The 22,883-nt window shown below is 38.5% G+C and overlaps 1 protein-coding gene across 10 annotated transcripts in view; it reads right to left on the minus strand.

The window, feature by feature from the left end:
- tjp1b (tight junction protein 1b) overlaps positions 1–22,883 on the minus strand; it is a 79,102-nt gene that overhangs the window by 33,739 nt on the left and 22,480 nt on the right. For all 10 annotated transcript variants that reach the window (XM_086072765.1, XM_086072770.1, XM_086072775.1 and 7 more), the window contains one exon: positions 16,129–16,270. In XM_086072765.1, coding sequence (XP_085928891.1) covers positions 16,129–16,270 — 142 coding nt within the window. The remainder of the gene's footprint in view (positions 1–16,128; positions 16,271–22,883) is intronic.

The following is a 22,883-nucleotide window of genomic DNA, read 5'->3' on the forward strand; positions in this document are numbered from 1 at the left end:
CGGGGGGTGATGCGAGCGGGGATGCAGGGGATGCTGTGCGCGGCAGCTGCAGTACAGCAGCAGTAGCGGCAAGCAGCATCACCCCAGCACCATTCCAGTTTGAGAGCTGCGCACAGGGGCCAGAACTCACACGCGGAGGTTTGACCGCCTCTCCTATTCGTTTCAAAACCCCACCATGTGTGGTGGAATGGATGCGGCTGCATCCAGCTCGAATTGACTGATAAAGAGCATCCGAACGCGGTAGCCTACTGTATATTATGGAGGATCAAAACTGCCCAAAAAAAAAAAATACATAAGTGAAAATAAAAACGGACGTAAAAATATCATTCAAAATCAAATATAAAAAATATAAAAATACAAATAAAAACAATAAAAAATATGTGTACATAAGTAAAACTAAAAATGAATATCTGAACAAAAATAAAGATTTAAAGATAAATATAAAAATACATCTAATATATACATATATAATTAAATACCAATTAATAAAAAAATGCTCTGCTCTCATATTCATTTCATGCTGCAGACAATTTATACAGAGGACTAAATTATTGATATTATATTTTTTAGGTCCGTTTTTCTGTTCACATTTATTTATTATTTCGGTAATTTTGGCCTGTAACTGCCGCGGTGCTTAATACTGATTCCCGGGCCGTGTACAGATTTAATCAATATACAGTGAGATGTAAATTGTGCACTGCACCAAACCTTCCTCTAATGAACTGGAGCGGCATCTCCAGAGGTACTGTACCCCTTTCTCTGCAGCACCCACACTCTTGTGCCTTTCATCACGATCGGAGATTGTGTGACCGCTCCTGTCACCTCTACCTCTGGCACTAATGAGCACGGGAGGTAAGATAGCGGTTGAATCTAATGCTGGGGGAGCACAAAGGTCCTGCAATGTTGCTGACGTAAGGAGACTTGCCGGAGACTCCAATGGAGGATAACGCGGAGCGAAGGGTGGGGGGGCGTCTTGGAGGGAAGAATGCCAGTTGGCCAAGGTCATAAGGATGAGATCAACAAAAGCAGTCTTATTGATCTTATTGACATCCCGTGGAGAAACAACATAGGATCCACACAAGGATGGAGAGCTGAACAAATTCATGTACGCGTGTACATTTTATTTGTTGATAAAGGGGACGTCAGCTCAAAACTGTCTTCACTACATGTTCTATCAATGCGGCCCCACTCGTCTAATCAGTGTATTGAGATTAATATTGTGTTTGCACAATACATAGGCAAAATTCACTCGTTTTAATCCATCTCAGGAGGCGGCCATTTTGCCACTTGCCGTCAACTGAAAAGGACATCATAGTTGCTCAGGGCTCAGGTAACGAGCAATCCCGGCTCTGCATTGTGAACATCACATGACCAAACCCACCTGAGCATGACCAAACTCAGAAAACAGGTGCGCCGTGATTGCCCTGAGCAGCTGTGAAGTCGTTTTCAGTCAACAGCGAGTGGTAAAATGGCTGCCCACCTGGATGGGTAAAAACGGGTGGATTTTTCTACTTAATTAACTCATTCACTCCCAGACATCTTCACTGGAGCAACTCCTTTCGCTCCCGGCTGTTTTACTGGATTGTGACTGATTTTGCAAAGCCCACAAAAAATTGTGTTCTCTTGCTATAGAAACAAAAGATTAGAGTCTATTTCTATCTGTTTCCGTTTTGCAGCAATTAGCATTAAAATATAGCTAAGTTTCATCATTATTCACAAGTATTTTTAAAATTGGGGGAAAGAGCTTTTTTCAACATGACTGTGGTTGATCTCTTATACGCTGCTGCCACCTGCTGGCCGTTTTTTGTAATAACTACCATTTCTTCAAGCATTCTCTTCAGTTCAGAGGCTGCATCAAAGTCTTCTTTATGCTGTAGTATTAAAAAAACATTAAAAAATTTATAAATATGCCTTTGGGAGCATGGTCATATTCAAAATAGAATGTATTTATACGTTTTTTGGAGCAAATGAGTTAATATTCCACAAAAGCAATATTAATCGGAATGCTGTATTTAGAGTAGAAGAGGTGCATAGACATTTTTTTGTAAAAAAAAAGTTTGTATATTAATTTTAATTCATATTAATTCATGGTTTGTTTGCCTTTATTTTAGCACAAGCCTAACCTATGAAACCATAACATTATATTGTTTATTGTAATACACATTATTTTATTGCTTGTGTTTCTTAAAAATACATGGGAACAAGACCTTGAAAAATAATGACCTTTTAAGTCGCAATCACTATATTGAAAAGGAAAAATATATCACTATTAGCCGCCCCCCCAAAAAATGGTTCCGCTCGAATGTGCATAGTACAACACAATTCATGTCTCTTGGCCTGCACCCTTAAGCAGTTTTAATAGGCACACCTTGGGCCACTAAGCAGGATAGTGTCACTGTGCAAGACCAATGGCTCAAAGTCATCATCTGTTATCATGCAGTACAGCTGAAGTATTGGAGCAGAAAGGCCCTGTGGAAATGCATGAAAGCAAACTTTTAAGAGTCTGTACAGCTTTGACGTGAGCTTAGCGCCCGCTTTATCTTCCTCTGTTGAAGCCCTTGAAATACCCTCTGCTAAAGCTACAACACTGTTTGCCTCACTGGCTCTGACAGCGCAGAGGGAGTTTCACATGCCGTGCAACACAACAACGTTAGCCTCCATCCTCATCAGCATTTTGAGCCCAACCCAAACTTGCTGGGCCGAATCGCACGAGTGGAAAAAAGAGCAAAATGAGGAATTGTCAGCATGTCGGCCGCCCCCGATGGTGAATGTGTCACCTCTTTGCTGCGCAGGTCAAGAAAACAGCGCACTAAGCAACGATTGGTGTGGCTACTACTATCAAATGACATGGCAGTTGTTAAACATAGTGCGGCAGGAAATTAATTCATCTGATCTGTAGTAAAAAATGCAAGATGTAGCCCCCATAAAGGTGCGCTTTCGCCACTTTGCGTTTCTGTGATTTCTCTGTTGTCCTTGCGCTCAGTGTTTGCCCTCTTGCATGAAAATCACCCTGCTAGCTTGACACGCAGCCTGTAACATCAGGACAGAAATTCCTTTCACAAGGCTTCAAAACGCATCCCACACCGAGAAACAGACAGGGGCCCACGATCTAGGAAGCATAAGCTACCTTGTAAAGTCAGCAGTAAAAAAAAATCTAACGGTGCCTCGTATGCGTAGGAAGACGGAACGCGCCCTTGGCGGTGAGGACGAACAGCTGTAAAAAAAAATGCAGCAGAAACACATCTCGGTTTGGTGGCCAGCCTTTTCATTGAAGTCAATCTAATGTTGGATTTTAAAGCATTTGAGCGCTCCACATAAAACACACACACACACCTTTCAATAGCATTTCATATCAACATTTAGATTCGATAACACACTTTTCTTGGTGGGCTATGACGGGGTCAGTAACCGTTACGGTCAAATGAGCCATTTTAGGGCAAATAAACAATTTAAAAAACTGTCTGGAGCCGCAAAACATTTGGACATTGTGATGAGCAAAACAGGTTGTTCGTGTTAGTCTAATGTACTTGAGGGCCAATGAGCAAATTAGAGCTGCATTATAACAGAAACATATGCGGCATACAATGCTTTGAGATTCATTTCTTTCTACCTTTTGTCTTGTGTTTTTCCTTTCTGTCAAATTTCTGACATTTTGGCAATTTGATGGACATTTTATGGTAATTTTTTATTGTGTTCTTCCTTCATTTTCAATATATATTTTTTTGGTTTTGGACATTTTATGATTACTTTTTGTACATTCTCTTTCCAGCCTTTTCTTAAATAAATGTTATTTTTCTTTTTTTGGGGCAATTTTGTGGAAATTTTATGGTAATTTTCGGGATTTTGTCATTGGACATTTTATACTTTTAAACTGTTTCTTTTCTGTTTTTTTTTTTCATTTTAAATTCTGACATTTTACAGTAATTTTCAGGATTTTTTTCCCCCAACATTTTCCAGCTTATTTTCACATTTTCATTTCTGCCATTTTTGTCAATTTCATGGTCATTTTCTGCTATTCATTTTCCTTTTTGGACATTTTATGATCACTTTTTGGAAATTTTTAGTTAAAAAAACAAAAAACTTATTTGCTACCTTTCATGTCTCTCTTTTTCTGACAGCTCAAAAATGTGGACTTTGACAATCTTTGAAAATGTAATTGTTCATTTTTATACAAATCATTAATTAATTTAAATATTTTATCTAAAAAATGAAAATAAATATGTTAAAAAATATATAATTTCTACAATTTTTTTTAGAGATCCACAAGGCGCAGCCATAGGATTGGGACAAAAGAAAAAAATGTGGCTCCTGAGCCGCAGGTTGCAGACCCTGGGTTATGACATTTTATCTAGTTAACTAATTGACAGATCGGTCGGTGTACAGTTGGAGTAATTCACTTTGCCTCAAAGTACACTCTACAATACAATGTAGAGCAGATGTCCAGTACTGGATTATTCCAGCAGATGCTGCAATAAAGCATTTGTTTCATTTCACATACCATTGTAGTTGTTTTTAGAGCCAAAAAGAAGACGACTGTGTGGTGTCCCAGTATTTATGGACCTGACTATATATTAGCACCAAGGAAGCTATATTCAAAGTTTATTGGGTGTTAATTGTGTTATAAAATGTGGTTCAATGCTAATTTGCTAAATGACGCTTGGTAAAGCACATATAAAAATAATATTATAAAGTGACAAAATATTACAATGCACAAATCCAGTTTTATTGACTCCTGGATTTAAAAGCTAAATTCTGAAGCAATTCACTCGGAGAAAAAAAACCCACATCGTTGATGATCCGTTGCATCACTATTTCTTCAGATAACACCCATAATCTCAATTTTTTTTTCCCCCTTCTAGAAAGCAACAGCTGAGAGCTCAGACTGATCAGGTGACTTGATATGACCTCACATAGTAGCCTGAGGATCATGTGACACCACCAGGCTGTGCTGTGAGTGCAGACGTCCCAAATAAATCTCCGGGGATCCAACCACGTCCTCGTGTACGCTAGCAAAGAAGCAATCACCCAAAGTATGTTTATCCTTGCTAAGCTAATAAAGACCAGCAATTCCAATCAGTTAATGTCAGTGCATGTATGGCAGCGAGGTCTTCACAAAGCAAAATGTTGTGTTGAGTTGTTTGGTTCTGAGCAATGAACAATTTTTTTGGGGGGGGGAATGCCTCGCTTTGGTGATAAAGATGGATCAGCAGTATTGTGGCAGACCGTGGTGAGTAATAATGATAGTAAAGCAGAAAAAAAGACAAATATATTATACTGCAGAAAGAAGAAACAACGAGTCGGCAAAAAAATGTACACTGTATTAAATAATTTATGAATCCAAAATCCAACCGGTGCAATATTCCTGCCAAGAATCTATAGTCCAAATTCCTCTTTCTTGACACTTTAAAGCCATTTTATTGAAAATGAATTTCATCCTGCTGGAACCAACATGCCTTTTATGGCTTCACGGGAACCTCCTTATCTTTATGACTTCCTCTGTTGTGCCATGTGGACGTCAGGGTTCTCCTGAGGATCGAGCAAGTAAAACTCTGCCCTCTGCAGGACTTCTGCTGACATTTAAACTGTGCCTGACCATGTCAAGCCCCGTGAGAGCCAAGATGGGGCGGTGGGAAAACAAGCATGAAAAAGGACATTTTGTGATTTCAACACGGTGAGCAATGAAATCCGTGTGAAGGGAGACGCAGCAAAGGAGTCGGGCTTTTCTTACTCGCTGGTTTGCAGGGATGGAAGCTCCTGAGTCTAAACAGCATATGGTTACCTCCCTGGGCATCAACGATACATGCACACATGTCCAGCGACACACGCTGCATGATGCACGCATTCAGAAGCAACAAAGCAGACGTGCTTGGGAATGCACAGCATGGACACGCACGCTTTCATTTCATTCATTGGAGTGAAGAAACAGTTCATATGTTGGACACGCCAATTGTGCTCGGTTGTAAGATATAAATGTGACATTTGAGTTAGTAAAAAAAAACACGTCGTTATCTCATTGTCTTGGTTGGCTGGTATAATAGCTTCTTCACAACAGTCTCTGTATCTACAAGCAGTATTAATTTTGACAAAAAAATAATAATTTAGTTTTAGTTAAAATGAATGAAAGTTTTAGTCATAATTTAGTCATTGATTGTATTTTAGTTTGAATCCAATTTTAGTAAACGAAAATTGTTGTGTCTTTAACAACTTAATGAGGAGGAAAGCTCGAAGCTTGGCTTTATGCAACTCTTTACTGAGGCGGACGTGAATCAACTAAGGCAAATCACAGACAAGTGGAAAAACATATCACTCCGCGCATTCTTGCAGTGACGCGGCACTTGAGGAGCGGATAACTGCGCTTTGAAAAGTAGATCCACACACTACAAAAATAGCACAGAGAGCAATTTAAGGCTACTCAGGTAACAATCAATCACAGCGCAGCTTCAGAAAACAGGTGAGCTGTGATTGGTCGTTGCCTGAGCCCTGAGCAACTGTGATGTCATCTTCAGTCGAGAGCAAGTGGCAAAATGCCCCCCCCCCCCCCCCCCCCCCCCCCCCGAGATGGATAAAAACGGCTGGGTTTTACTGCATAACTCATATTCCACAAATGTAATATTAATCAGAATGTCAAGTTTAGACTAGTGAGGTCACATATAAGATATTATTGTCAATAAATGTTTAAGGTTGACTTCCACTTTAAAGCATTCACAGAACAACAAATCCGATGATGGCTTTTTGCTAATTATTGTACATGATATGCATTCCAACTACTACCCTTTCTTATATGACATTTACACGTCATTTTATAGATTGCCCGTCAAGCCAATATAAATTAATCTGACTACAGCATAGAGCATGCATAATTTACAGAGCGTCTATTGATTGAAACGGTTGTTTTAGGACAACCTTCCTAGTGCTTCATTCTTCCTGCTCGACTTGACCACCATGGCCACCGTCTTCATTCGCACAAACATTACATCATCCACCTGATTGTCCTTCACTTGACCCCCAGTCGAGCGCTCACACGGAGGAGGAATAACATCAGCGGGCACTTGTCGAAAAAATCCCAAATCATGAAAAGAGGTTGTTGTGGTACATAAATGGATCCATGCTTGTGCAGGCAATGGAACATATTACGTGATGTTGGTTTAGTGCTACATTTTCACCAATCTGGATGCTGATGCCGCTTACTGTCCAGCTCTGCCCTATTGTTATAAATCACCCGTGTAAGGCAATAGAGTCGTTGGGATTTATGCGGTTTCTAGTCTTCTCTCATATAATGATTTGTTGGATATGAGGAACACAATCCTGGCCATAAAAACAATCGAGAAGGACGCATTTTTTTCTTCAATCTCCCCCTGACAAGGGAAGCCTCCGCCAGTTCTAATCCTCATAATGAATTCCTTCAAGGAATGAAATAGGGAAGAGATTCCTGTACCGGGGAAAGCAATTTCAGAAATAATCTTAATTTCCACATGTATTTAATTATTTACAATATAAATATATAACACATTGGCGGTGCAATAACTGCTTAAGCAGTCTATGTACAAGGAGAACTACAGTACTCACTTGTCGACTTGGATTTGCAACAACCTAGTCAAATGTTTGAGTAACTGATATCGAGCAACTATTAAGCAACACAGCAAGCGTTTCCAGATTTCATGTCACCACCTGTTGCCAGTTGCTAGGCAGACTTTATGGGGCTCAACTGGAACTGCAACACAAAACTAAGACGAGCTGTGTTACTGGTTGCCGGCCAATCATAGAGCTTATAGTTTTAATTCAGTATTTCTCTAATAATTTATGCAATCTATATTTAATCATGCATCGCATTAGTGATGTTAAACAATGATTGAAAAAAAAAACTAATTAATCACCAAATATTCTATAATTAATTGTGATTAATTGTGATTTAATCACATTTTCTACTATGTTCTACAAAGCTTGTAACTAGGGGTGTCAAAATTAGTGCATTAATTTTGAGTTTATTTAAAGTCACAAATTTTTTTAATGCGCGATTAATGACCGACCCTTACTGGGAAAGCAACACACCACGTTAAAATTTAGCATTAATAAATTAAATAACAATTCATATATTTGTGGAGACTGGGGTCAAGTTGTGTTGCACAATTTTAAAAATGTGCAGAATTTCACAAGTTACTTCAGGTTCAAGATTAGATTGCTATTAGTATGAAAAGAAAAATGCACTGAGCTGTCACCATCTTACAAATGCAATTATGCCATCTAGTGGCAGAAAATGACCTCAACACAAATCAATATCACATTCGTTTTTTACAGTACAGTACATCTTTTTCCGTCGGAGGAGCTGGCTGAAGTGGCTGGGGAGAGGGAAGTCTGGGCTTCTCTGCTAAAGCTGCTGCCCCCGCGATTCGACCCCGGATAAGCGGAATTGAAGACGGAACGGAAGTACATCTTTTTAATTTTAACTAAATTTTATTAATTATTATGAAATTACTGTATCAATTACTTATAGGTGCGTCCACATTTCTATTAATTTGTATATTTTCCACTTTGATGTCAACAAGAGTATGAAAACTTAGGAAAAAAATATTTTAGTGTACATTTAGAACAGATACAAAATTTGCGATTAATCGTGAGTGAACTATTGAAGTCATGCGATTAATTACGATAAAAAAAATGTAATCGCCTGACACCCCTACTTGTAACAGATAATTACTTGAGTAAAATATTGGAATTGACGTAAAAACCATCAAATAGACAGCATATTTAGATTCAAAGACTTTTTTTTTGTCCATCCTTGAATATGAAAATGATTTTCATGTAAAATACATCTGTTTGAAAAATAAAGAAGATAAAAGCGGATTCAACCTCACCCTCATCATATTTTCTGCACATACTCACCAGAGATGCTGATTATACCGTATAACGTGTGCTGACTGTTAACAACATTTCTGCGAGTTTAAGTTGGAAATCTCAAATTTTGCTCGCAACGGCCAATCAGTGGACGGTATATACTGATACAGTGACACGACAGCACACAGGCTAAAATAAAATAAATAAATAAATAAAATACATTAGAAGCAGCGCAGCTGTGAGGAACGCTACGAAATGAGGAGAACAGACTGTTGTGAATAAATTAATTAACGTGAGGCAGACTACTGTATATCACTTTTATGATTCATTCAAGTAAGAAAGTCCGAGCGGGGGCCGTTCCGTCAAGCCGCCATTGCGTTAAACCCCGACCCAGTCCCAAGTTGCATGCAAAGGCTCCATATTGCGCCACGGATATGGTACTGTAAGCACACTGAGCGCCTTCAGTAACCTGCCATATGTCCCATTGGAGGACACATAATAGACAGGCCTTGCCCCTGAGTCGTACCCTCCAGAAACGTGCGCAACATCTGCCGTCCCCTCCGAGCAGCCTGTGTTACCACACACGCAACCTTTGCATGCATCACGGATGGCCAACTCCGCCTTTTTTTTTTTTTTTAACCATCCCTCTACGCTCATGAAAAAAAACCACATAAATTCTCTGACTGTTCTTACGCAACAGTCCTGTTTCACCTCGAGAAAATCATGTGCTCCTCCAATCAAAGAACCCCCCCTTCTCTCTATCCCACCTTTCAATAAGGCCTCCTACAGATAAATCTCTCGCTCCCAGCTCCTCCCCCTCGCTTTCCACAGTCCTCGTGCATGGCGCGTCTCACTCAGGTTCACCCTCACACACCTTCGTCACATGGGACAACCTCCCTCCGACGGGTCTTGAATATGCAGATTGGCTCATTCGGTCGGAGCCGCACTCACCGCAAATGCATCAGCAGCACTTTCTGACTCTGACTGAGAGGTGAATAAATGCTTACATTGGGCTTTTTTTTTTTGGGTGGTAATTTAGAAGGGATTGCTTAATCAGACCATTTGCAGCTATGATGCATTTACAGGAGAGCAATAGAGCAGGTAGTAGTCTTGACAAGAGACCATGACAAAAGTGGTGGCATACAGTGGTGCCTTGAGATACGCGTGGCCGGACTTGCGATTTTTTTCAAGATCCAAGCAGTCGTTCGGACAATTTTTTTTTGCTTTGTCTTCACAGCAGAAATTTGTGATACAAGACAAAGAGTGTCTTAGAAAAGTCAGTGAAGTTAACGCTAACAAACAATGCAACATGCCATAGACATTAGTGGTGCATCGGATCACAAAAGGCACGGTTCGGATCGGATCACGGATTTGAGTCACGGAACGGATCGTTTTTCGGATCAGCAAAAAAAAAAAAGAAAGATAAATAAAAATTTGTCTTCATTTATTTTGTAAAGTGCGTTTTTCATTAAATAAAATAAATAAATAAATATATATATATATATATATATATATATTCAAAATGTCTAATATAGCCGTTTAGGATTTAGTGTCTTCATTTATTTTGTAAAACACCTTTTTCCACAAAAAAATTAATAAAAAATGTTTTATATATATATATATATATATATATATATATATATATATATATATATATATATATATATATAATAAAAAAAATTCATTCTAGACCTCAACGTGCAATTACGGCACATTCCCTTTAAACATGGAGAGTGAATTACAAAGTAGCCGTGGTCCAGAATATTGAAAAAGAATTAAAGTAAGTCAAGTACCAGCTGGTCATGCTAACAGCTAGCCGCTAGCCACTTACGTCGGAGACTTCTGCCGTTGCATACAATGTGGGCGTAATTAATTAGCGATTTCTTAGCGTCCTAAATTAGCGATTGAACATGAGTTCGGGATAGCGTTGAGTTGATGTTGGTCGCAACCACAATGTCAATCAAAGAAACGTCTAAAAAGGGAAGTCAAGCTAGCCATCACGCTACGACGTGGGCCAACTTCAAAGTAAAAGTGTATTAAGGCTATTTGCATTGCCGTCAATGGATGACTGTATTTTGTAAACTTTATTTTGAATGTAGGCTTAGCCTGTTACGTTGAGTACGTTTCAGCTTCCTTGACATATCATGTCAGAATGTTATCGACTGAAAATGCACACTTTAACCCCCCCCTCCGAACCGACCACGGATCATTGATGATCCGTTGCACCACTAGTAGACATAGACACGTGGTGCACCATGTCAAAGATAACACAACAAATTAACAATATAGTGAAAATCTGCACATAATTGACGCTCATTGCAAATTCTTTGGGGAACATTTTAGTCGTATAATTTTGTTATACTGCCCCCGGTGGCCAAGTCACACCAACCAGAACAACATTTTTTATTGGGTTCTTTAGGCATACTGGAACAGATTAGTGGTATTTCCATTCATTTCAATATGACACAATTATTTGCCATAATTCTTTTTTTTGTATTGTCACAGAGTGAATTAAACAAAACAATCTAAAAGCATTTGCCTGAAGCACCCAGCAGCACAGTTGATGCTGCTGTTTTCAAATTGTCCAAATAACGGCAAACACAAAGGCATCCGGTGCATAAAAGACGGTGGTTTCCCTCTCTGATGTATTTTCTGCAGCCTTAGCATTAAAATCTGATTCAAGCTCTCAGTGAACACTCGCACCGCTTGCCAACACAAATGACAGCAGGAGTGGGCCAGGTGCCAAAGTCCTCCTCTGACTATCAAGAGAGAAACCTAAAAAAGAAAAAAAGAAAAAAAAAAGCAATCGATACAAGCCTAAGTATTAAACTACTATTGATTATTTTATGCTTGCTGGTGGTAGTTAGGTGCCTGCATTGATTCACTCTCCTCACATTCCCAAACAAAACATTCACCAGCCTAATTAAAAACTCAGGTTTGACTGATATGGATTTTTTTTTTTATGCTGATTCCTTTTTTTTCTTCTTCTTTTTTTGGGCCGCCTTTCCGAGTAAATGGTTCGTCATCATCACTCTCCTTTTTTTGTGCTCTTTAATTCGCATCTTTGAAATCAAACATCTATGAGAAAAAAATCGGCAGATTTTTATTCGTGTATTTTTTTGCCATTTTTCGTGAAAGGAATGTTTGAATGTCATTATCTTTACGTTATGTTGTAATGTGTTAAAGTGAAGAAGAAAAAACGGATTTTTGCCGATTTTCACAGAGCTAATATTAGCCAATTAAATTGCCTAGCTGATTAATCCGTTATTTATTACTATTAGGGCTGGGTGATATGGCCGAAATATAAAATGGAGATTTTTTTTTCAGTCATTCAGGACGATTAAGATTTTAATCTAAAAAAAACCCCAACAATATTTATTTAAAGGGATACTTGATTCATCGAGCCATTTTCAGCAGTAAAAAGTTAATATTTTGTCCAGAATGAATGTGATTTTATGAACAATTTATACCTTTAAAAAAACATTTTTCCACTTTTTGTCGACAGAAGATGACATCATCTGTGCTGAGGAAGTAGGTAACGACCAATCATTGCTCAGTTTGCTGACCAAACCCAGAAAACAGGTGAGCCTTGATTGGTCATTACCTATTTCCTCAGCACAGGTGATGTCATCTTCAATCAACAGCAAGTGGGAAAAAAATATATTTCAAAGTAATAATTGTACAAGAAAAATAATGAAGTTATCAAATTCATTCTGGACAAAATACAAAAAAAATTTAGAGCTGAAAATGGCTCAATGAGTCAAGTATCCCTTTAAAGGTTTAATTTCTTCAAAAATAATTCCTTTGCAAAATGTTCAGACAACAATACTGTATAGGCTACTGTTTCTAAACAGCCTGGGCTGGACTGGCACAAAAAGAATCGGCTCTGGGATTCTGACTTATGTTGGTTAAATTTGCTGTCTATATTCTAAATTGTGGGCCGGTCTCTTGAGGTAAAATGGAAGAAAATATTAACTAAAAAGCACTGCATCGGCCCGCCGGGCATCTGCCCTGTACGCCAGATGGCCAGTCCAGCCCTTGTTTGTGCTTAAATGCCACAATTAAGTAGTTGGTAACTAAAATTACAATTAACAATAACATTTGGATGTAAGAGAAACAACAGCTTTTAATAAAATCCAGAAGACAAAACTCGATGACGCCATTTAGCACATTTTCAACGATTCGATTTTTAAAATGACGATTAATCGAATTCATTGAGATTTATTGCCCAGCCAGAGGCCCTATTAAAACACTCCGGCGGGACATCCACTGGCTCGGCTTCAGGTCTGCATGTGTTGTGACAGGAAGCAATGAAGACTGCTCGTCAAGCTCAGCATCCTGCAGTCTCATCACTCACTGTGAGGCCGAGCGCTCCTTCCATCAGCTGCATTTGAGTCCGGGTACGTCAGCAACTTTTCCACTAGAGCGCACGTACGCACACGGACTGCACTGAGAAATATACCGAGGAAAAAACGCCCTGAGATGAATCCTCGGTCTCGGGTGAGATTGTGGCGTCTTGAAGGGTGCTGTGAGTGGCAGGATGTAGAGACAAATGGCTACAATGTGGTGTGTCTCCTCCTCAGAATACAGTCCACTCAAAACACTGATTATTATTAACTCATTCACTGCCATCGACGGCTATAGACGTCAAAAATTTTTTTGAACTATTTCTATTAGTTTAACATTTTTTTCCACTTTTGCTAACAAAAGTATGAAAACCTAGATTTTTTTTATTGTACATTCAGAATAGATATAACATTTGTGATTAATCGTGAGTTAACTAGTGAAGTCATGTGATTAATTACAATTAAAAAAAACGTAATCGCCCCTAATAAAAAACAACAACTTTAAAATAAGGGGTGTCAGAGGATTAAAATTTGTATTTGTAATTAATCTCATGACTTTAATAGTTCACTCACGATTAATCACAAATTTTATAACTGTTATAAATGTACAATAAAAAATGTTTTGCTAGGTTTTCATAAAAAATAAAATGAAATTAATTTTTTTTTTTTAACTAAGAGAAATAGTTCCCCATGAATTTTTTACGTCTATAGTCGTTAATGGCAGTGAATGAGTTACGCATTAAAATACAGTGGAGCCTTAAAGTACATGCTGACGAAAAACTCTTTGGACTCTATTTTTTTGTAGACATTGCATGTGCGCTTGGCGTAAAAATTGCCGTATCTTCGTTTTCGCGCCTCGGCGTGTCTATTTTATCGTGTTTACATATTTTGCACCATGCTAAGCGTTCTTTTCCACGCCCCTGCCGGAACGCCTAACAAAAGACTTGACTTTAGACCAGGTGAAACTAGATCTAAGTTGTGGCGCAGGTAAGTGTTCATAAATATGACAACAGCATGCAGCGAAACCTCTGAATCATTACAAAAATCAATTCATTGATTATCATTATTACCTTCATCTTAAAACTATTTTTTTAACGTACCACACTGGGCTGTGGCACATAGGGGTGGGAATCTTTGAATGTCTCCCGATTCGATTCGATTCCGATTTTTGGGTGTGCAATTCGATTCAGAATAAATTTTCGATTAAGAACGATTTTTGATTGACAATGTTTTTTGCTTCAATCTAAAGATGTGTAAGGAATTGTAATGATCTACTCCAGTCTGACTCGCTAATGCTAATTAGCTAATGCAGCACTTTTATCACTCAAAATAACACTGCAAAAAAACAACTTTTATTTGAATTGTGACTTTTTCCTTCTACTCTCTAATGTGGCTACAACTTAACAGTGTAATAGACCGCGTGGAACCACACTGCCCCTAAGTGGCCAAATCGGGTACAACATGAACAGCGCTCCAAATAAAGACACACACAGACAAAGGCAAGACAGCATAATATAATTTAAATAAAATTGATTTTGGGACATTTAAAATCGATTCTGAATGGTACTAAATGAGAATCGCGATTCTTATGAGAATCGATTTTTTGGCACACCCCCTAGTGGCACAGCTATGCAAAAGAGTGGGGGCGTGTCCACACACAGACATGAACAATCAGGGTGGAAAGCGGGAACTAAACACAAGCAAGTTGACAGCAAGACAAAGAGTGTTTCTGCACTGTATGAGAATAACAGTCACACTTTTCACCTTTCGCATTCAGATAAGGGCTTATGTTCGCTAAGTACACATGAAATCAAGGCTAAAAGCATCCACCTCCATTATATCACTGCAATGCTTATAATAACATTTGAAATGTAGGTCTTTTTTGCTCAATAGTTCGGAGTTCACTTTGTTGTTTTTTTAACATAGATAATGTACGCTGTCAGATTTCCAGTGCTGTAATACTTCTACCGTTTTTAATAAATCAACATGTCAGAGAGCAGATTTAAGCTCTGGGCCTGTTACACACACATCACACCACCACTAAGCTTTACAGGGAGGGACGATAAACACTCAAAGTGGTATTACAAATACTGTAACGTTTTTTTCCCCCCAAAGCGCAATCTCTCCAAACACAGTTTTAAGCAGTTTTTTGCTGACTACTGGTTTTTAATCTTTTATCTTACAGTCATTCAAATCCCCAAAGGCCTCAACACTACTGCTGACCAATGCTGGTATCAATAATTCAAGCAGCTCACACCCCCCCCCTTCTTTTTTTATGTACTTTAATGAGGTGGAGCATTGAGCTGAATTCACAGTTAGCTTAGTTGTCAACCCCAAATTACTCCCGTGAGGCTTACACCGTCTGCACTCTATGCTTCCATCTGGCAACAACAAGGAAGTACATTGATCTGCATTAAGACTCATTTTAATTTTTATTTCTTTATACTTAAAACAATGTCTGTTGACACAAAGCAACCCCCCCCCCCAAAAAAAGTAATTGTTTGGACAAAGGTTTTTTTAAAGTAGACAACACTTTAATTATCGAGGACCAAAACTGCCAAAATTCTAAATAAATAAATGACTAAATAAGTGAAAATAAAAAAACGTATATAAAAAAATAAAATTCGTAAATTAAATAAAAAAATATATATATGTTGAAAAAAATATATATATATACATAAATAAATATATTTGTATTAATTATTTTTTTTATATCCGTTTTTATTTTCACTTTTATTTATTTATTTTATTATTTTATTATTTTTAATTTTGGCAGTTTTGGTCCTCCATATTTAATAGCTTTCATGCAATTATTTGTTAGTTATTGCTAAGTTATAGCTACTTGGACTTTTTTAGTGTGTTAAAATAATGATAGAAGTAAAAGATACGGGACGTTTGTCATATGTGCGCTATCATGCTGACTTTCAATATTCCATCTTAGTAGACTTACATTCGAGTCCAGGAGGTCGATGCTGTCCAGGCTTTTGCTCCTGTGGATTCGGCCCTTGATGCGGCGGAGTGACGGCTTGCCCTGAACGGTGCTCGCAGAGGAGGCGGCTGTGACGGAGCCAGCGGTCGGGCTGGGGTGTATCCTGAGGTCAGTGGGACAAATAAAAACAACAGCCCTCCATCAGAGCACAACAAAAGCGATCCAATACATTTGTGTCACAGCAGGACAACCGGCCTGAGGCTACCGAAAGGGAAGAACAACACGTTGGGGACGTTCTTGCTCGTCCAAAGGCCACGGTACTCCCGCCCGCCCTGCTGGTTAAACTGACATTTAAAATAAATCTATAGTGGGATTTAATGTCACAAAGACCCTGCAGGTGGACTGGCACTTTAAAACCAGATAAAACCCAAGGGCAGAAGATACAATGAAAACAGCAGAGGCCCCAGGAAGGAACCCTGTGGAACACCATACAGTCCATTATACACCCATCCATCCATTGTGAATGTGAATTCATATTGCACATATTCATCCGACCACTTTCTTTTTCTGCTCGACATATTTAGTATGATGGGATTAAAATAGGAAGAAAAAAAAAATCAGACCACATACCATCACAACAGTCACAAGTCGACTACTGAGCGCCTCAAATTCCCTGCAGCACAGATAGGCCAAGCAAAGTAGCATGATGCACCTGCAGCCAATGATGGACAAGCGGGTCGTATCATCACGAATCATTTGAGTCAGGTGTGCGTCTTGACCTCTGCAGAGCCCCTGAGAGTGACTCACCGAACCCCTGGGGTTCCATCGAACCCAGGTTAATTAACCCTTTCAGACCTGCATTTTTTTCTGCTGGGCAAATTTGTCATTTATTTATTTATTTATTTATTCCCCACATAAGATCAACATGGATTTTTATATTATTTGCGGAGGGGGGGGGGTTATCTCATGTTTTGTTTGTTATAGTAGACGCCAGGATAGTATGGCTGTAACGTGTTGTAAAACATTTTTAACATGAACATCATGGAAATCAATTTGGGATTGGGATTAGCTAGAATCCAAACATGAACCAGATTATGCGTTTTTATTGGTTTGAACACGCACATATGTCATGTCAAGTTGACCACATTTTAGTCTGTACTTCTGTTAAATCTTCTTTTTTTTCAAAACACAAGAATCTGTACTTCAACCTAAAGGGAGAGCATGCAATTTTCAAAAAATTAAATCACTTTTTGCCATATTTGTTAAAACCGTCATCATGACTTGACTTAATTTGATATGCAAGTGAAAATGCACAAATACCAAAGCATGAATATTTTTGCCTCAGTCGAGGCAATGATCTCAAATGAGGACAAACACTACGGATGGATGAATGAATGAATATCACAGGTTTTATGTGGCGGGAGGTAGTCGAAGACGTATAGCTCGATAAGGGCCTCTTTACCATCTTTCCCATGTACATTTTGACAGGTCTGATGGATTAAAGTCTCAACTCAACATTCACAACAGCTGCAGCTGCAACAAAGCGCTGTACACAAAACATGAAATAACAACAATGAAATCACAAATAAGCAATCAAAATCCATTATAAAAGTCTCCATTGACCAGTATGAGGATGCCAGGATAATAGATGTCACCATGCAAACCTCACTCCATGGCAATTTTATAGTGTTTATATTACACCTACAGTATTAGTCATGATATACCATATTATCTTTTCTATAGTGTTGTGATGTCATGGATGTGTCATCCAGAAACGCCAGATATCCATTAGCACAAGACCCAGAGGAGCTTCCAGGATTTGGAGAAAGGAATTAACGGAGATGGAGCAAAGACAACATCGCTTCCACTTTTCTCTCTGCATTAATTCAATATTGCCTGGAGGCAGATAAGGTGCTTACTGGATGGAAAAACATTTGTGCAGTCAAATACAGTCGACCTCAGATTGTTCTGCTAAACAAGATGGCAAACATTAGCAATGAGGAAAAAAGCTGCTCGGACTCTGTCTCAGCCCCGGAGCTGTCCTGCGCATTCACAAACTCATTTTCTGGATGTTGACTCGGAAATGGATTTCAGCCAAAACACTCGAGGCCACAAAAGAGCAGAATGTTACACGGTTCAACAACTGGTCCACTCAGATATTATGTGCAAAAGAACAAATTTCCATTGCCATTTAATTAACTCTTCTTTATCAAAAAATTCAGAGCTCGTTATTTCCATTCCAACTATGACAAAAAATGTGACATTTATGCTCCATTTTTAACAATATCTTATGAATGTCTAGCATAAGGGTAAAAACATATGAAAAAATAATATAAAATGTAAGGACCCTTTTCTTTTTCTTCATTTCATTTATGCTTACACATAAAATATCATCTGAAAGCCAGTTTGATGAAATAAAATTCCCCTCCTCCCCCAAATCAATGGTTCCCAAAATACATAGGCAGTAGATCAATCAGTTTGCTTGTTAAGCAGATTTAATGAGTCATTTTGAGAGGGTCTCTTCACCTTGCCCCATTTTGTAATATCGTTTCATGCCTGCAAACATTCTGTCAACAAAATGTCTCGCAGTGCTAAAGATAATTCCTGGATCTGCGCTGCGATTTGGATCCGCTCAAAATGTGACGGCTTCCTCCATTACTCACGCTCTGCCCCGTCAGCTTTTATGAAAATCAAGCCGCCTGCTACTTTTTGTGTAATCCTACTGACAGTCAGACAAACAAGCGAGGGAGATGCTAACTATAATCTCTTTGGCGGAGGCAATTAATGACTTCAATTTATCTATCTTTGCCACTGTGATGTAATGTCATCTAAACGGCAAGTCTATTTAATGTTGGGATTTTTTTTTGGAGAGGGAATGGCATGACACGATGATGTCTATTAAATAAGCAGGAAGTATAGGGAAAAAACAAGAAATAATATGGAACCTTGATTTTGGACCTGGATGGGTTTTTCCTCTTTCCGCATTACGGTCCTTCTTTGCAGCTCGTGAGAACAAAGAAGAATCAGCTTCAAAAGAAAACAGATCAATAAGGAGACCTCTCACGGCCTGCGCTGTCCATCTTGGAGTGTGATGATGTAGAGCGCTAATAAAGTTAGACATGCGCCTGATGCTGTTACAAAAAAAAAAACGGAGCAGGGACACACTTTGCATTAACTCATTAACTGCCAATGACGGCTATAGACGTCAAAAATTCATTTTGAACTATTTCTATTAGTTTAACATTTTTTTCCCCACTTTCGTCAACTAGTGTATGAAAACCGCGGTGTGTCCTGCGGCTGATTAACTCATTCACTGCCATTGACGGCTATAAACGTCAAAAATTCATTTTGAACTATTTCTATTAGTTTAACATTTCCCCCCCCACACTTTTGTCAACTAGTGTATGAAAACCTAGAATTTTTTTATTGTACATTTAGAACAGATATAACATTTGTGATTAATCGTGAGTTAACTACTGAAGTCATGCGACGATTACAAATTTTAATCACCTGATGCCCCTAATTAAAAAAAATTTTTTATCGCGTCAGGCGATTAAAATGTTTAATATTAATTAATCACTTGACTTCAATAGCTAACTCACGATTAATCACAAATGTTATATCTGTTCTAAATGTACAATAAAAAAAATCTAGATTTTCATACTCTTGTTAACGAAAGTGGAAAAAAATTTAAACGAATAAAAAATAGTAATTTTTGACGTTTATAGCCGTCAATGGCAGTGAATGAGTTAATCAGCTAACGCACCGCGGCCTCTCTGTTGCTCCTCTGTCAGTCGGCCCGCGGGCGCAATCGGGTGCGATTAGATGGGGGCAATAACGGCGACTGCTTAATCAGCAGGTCAATAGGCAATGTTACGCTTCACTCCTCCCATATTGGCCGCTGCTAATATAACAATTTGCTGAGCGTCCCTGACGCGGGAGAGCGGCGCGGGCACGAGGCACACGCGATCATAACTAAAAGTTCACGCTTACCCTCTTCTCTGGTGAGGCAGATGTTAAAAATAAAGGCAAACGTTACATAAATGCATGCGACTTGTTGTATTATCCCTGCAGGCCTGCAACAGAGTGTAAAGTTCATTTAGTCAGGTTAATGCTAATCTTTGGCTGTGTGCAGGGGGAGGGAATCTGGTTTTAAGACTGCAGGCAAGAGGAACATCTGTTTGCAAAGACTAATCCTAATATAGCGAGCTGCAGCTATTCAGTCTTTATCAAAGGCGAGCAGAGTCGTGCCTCCGCTAATTTCGGGAGAGAGCACATGGCGCGCACACACACACGCAGTTACACACGGCATCGGGGCAGAGGGACGTGTAAATCTCGGCGCCACACGCTGAGAGATGAGCGGGACAGGAAGCGGCGGCGACCATTTGGCCGGGGAATAGGGAAGAATTACGTAAAGACATTAAAAAATGGGATCTGTTAATATGAGGCTGCTGTTTCTTCGCTGAAAAGCTTGTGTGTCAGTTTGATGTCACATCCGGCTCTTATAATAAATTCATAATCATGAACGACATAATGACTCTCTCCGAAAAGTTGCTGGGGAGTCTAAATTTGAATGGAGGCTGCTTTTTACATGTCAAATCAATACATATTTCCAGTTCTAAAAGTCACACACAAAGCACTGCATTGATCCAAAAAGGAGACATAAATCAATAATCAATATGACTTGTGGAAAAAGGTTAAACCAACAATGTGTCCAAAATTTAAACATTGGCTATAAATTTATCACCCAGTCATGGCTGATATGGCATTATTTCAAGGTATCGGGTACTCATGAAGGCCATGGATACAACCACCAATACTTAAGACATCAAAATCCACCATTTTTATTCGTCCCAGGGGGCGGTCATTTTGCCACTTGCTGTCAACTGAAAACACTGATCTGTATATAACTGGACAGCTGATAGGTCAAGACTTTTGAAGCCACGAGGCCGCCATATTACCACTTCCGAGAAACGTTTCTTGGCATACGATCCTATACGTTTACAGTATCGAAATTGGAAAAGATTTGAGACAGTACTTATTAGTACACTATAAAAACCAACTTGTCAGATTTACTTTAAAAAACTCTCGCAAGTATTTGCACTCACTCCAATTAAGTAACATGTACATAATGCAACTAAAGATTGCATGTAGGAAAATATTAAGTAACTCTGACTAAATGTAATTATAACGTTTCTTACGGTAATGTATTTAGTAAACATTAATAACATGAAATGATTACCAAATTCTAATTGTATTAAAAAAAGACAACTCCAAGTCTTTGTTGAATTTTTTTTTAAACACATTAACTGAATAAATCGTAATTATTCATTATAAAAGTTACCTCAATAATTGCTGTAAAAAAATATTACACGAAAAAAACTAGTAGCACATTGAAATATAACTAATGTTTTTAAGTAAATGATAACTGAAAAAAAATAAGTAAATACAGTTAAGAAACTAAGGTTAGATTTACAAGGGCAAAAAAAATATTTTTTTATCAGTGGAAACAGCACGATTTATGATGATTTAAATTTGTTAAACATAAACAAGACGACTTCATACATTTTAGAACCTGCCTTAAATACATGTATAAATCATATGATTAATGATGTTTATTGGAGGAAACTTGTATATTTTGTGTTAAAGAACTATAACTGTGATTCAACAAAAGATGCCTCGGTCAAATCTAACATTGGGGTCTAAGGAACTGAGCGATAAAAGAAAAAGAGGGTCTTCAAAGCAGCACATACCGTCCGCTTGTTAAAAAATAATGACCACCACACCTTTCAACCCCCACCCATATACGAAGAGCCAACAAGCTGTATATGTCTAATCCGTACGTATACGTATAGTATATACAGTAGTCTGCTTGCGAGATGGGAGTAGTAAAATGGCCGCCCTGTGGCTTCAGCGGCTTGCACGGGCATGGATGGGCTATCAGCTATCCGGTAATATATACAGATCAGTGACATCTCGATCAGCCAATCACGGCTCACCTGTTTTCCTATTCTGGTCATAAGACGTTCACAAGCTGAGCCCTCAGGCACTGTGATGTCATTTTCAGTCGACAGCAAGTAGCAAAAGGGCCGCCCATTGAGATGGATGATTTCTCTGCTTAATTCATATTCCACAAATGCAATGTTAAACCGAATATTAATCTGAGGACGCATAGAATATATTGTAGTAAATGAAATGTTTTAATAATCTTCCCTTTAGAAGCAAAAATAATATTAATCTGAAATTGAATATGTCCTCCTTGCCAGTAGGTGATGCTACACTGGCGGTTTAACACATTGGTGAATAATCATATGCATCGGCAATAAAAAAAAACAACCTCTTCATGATTATCTCTCAATGTGGTAATTATTTTTTATGTATCAAAAGTACTAGTGGTATTGGTACTCATTGTCAGTATCATACTAGTTTTAGTCTGAAAAATGTGTTATTAAACATCAGTAATATTAACTATTCCCTATGTTTATGTCTAGTGGGTTCATTGTTTGAGACATGATGTCATCATGTGCTGCTTGATCTGGAATCACCCCCACCCATCTGTAAATCAGCAAGCTATTCAGAGTTCATTTCATACGAGAAAAAAAAAGAGTGGCACAGAACAACGGCGACTTGCAAATAATAGCTTTTGTGTTGAACATCTCTTTCCCCAGCTGCCAAGCTGACACAAGCGCATGGCTGGGATTCCAGCAGCAAGTGCTTATGACCTTTTTTGTACAAAAATGTCAGAAACACACAGTCGGACCCTGCTTTCACTCACA

Source organism: Leptonotus elevatus, chromosome 4, assembly GCF_054856555.1.
Source record: "Leptonotus elevatus isolate MCC_2025b chromosome 4, RoL_Lele_1.0, whole genome shotgun sequence".
Lineage (NCBI taxonomy): Eukaryota > Metazoa > Chordata > Actinopteri > Syngnathiformes > Syngnathidae > Leptonotus > Leptonotus elevatus.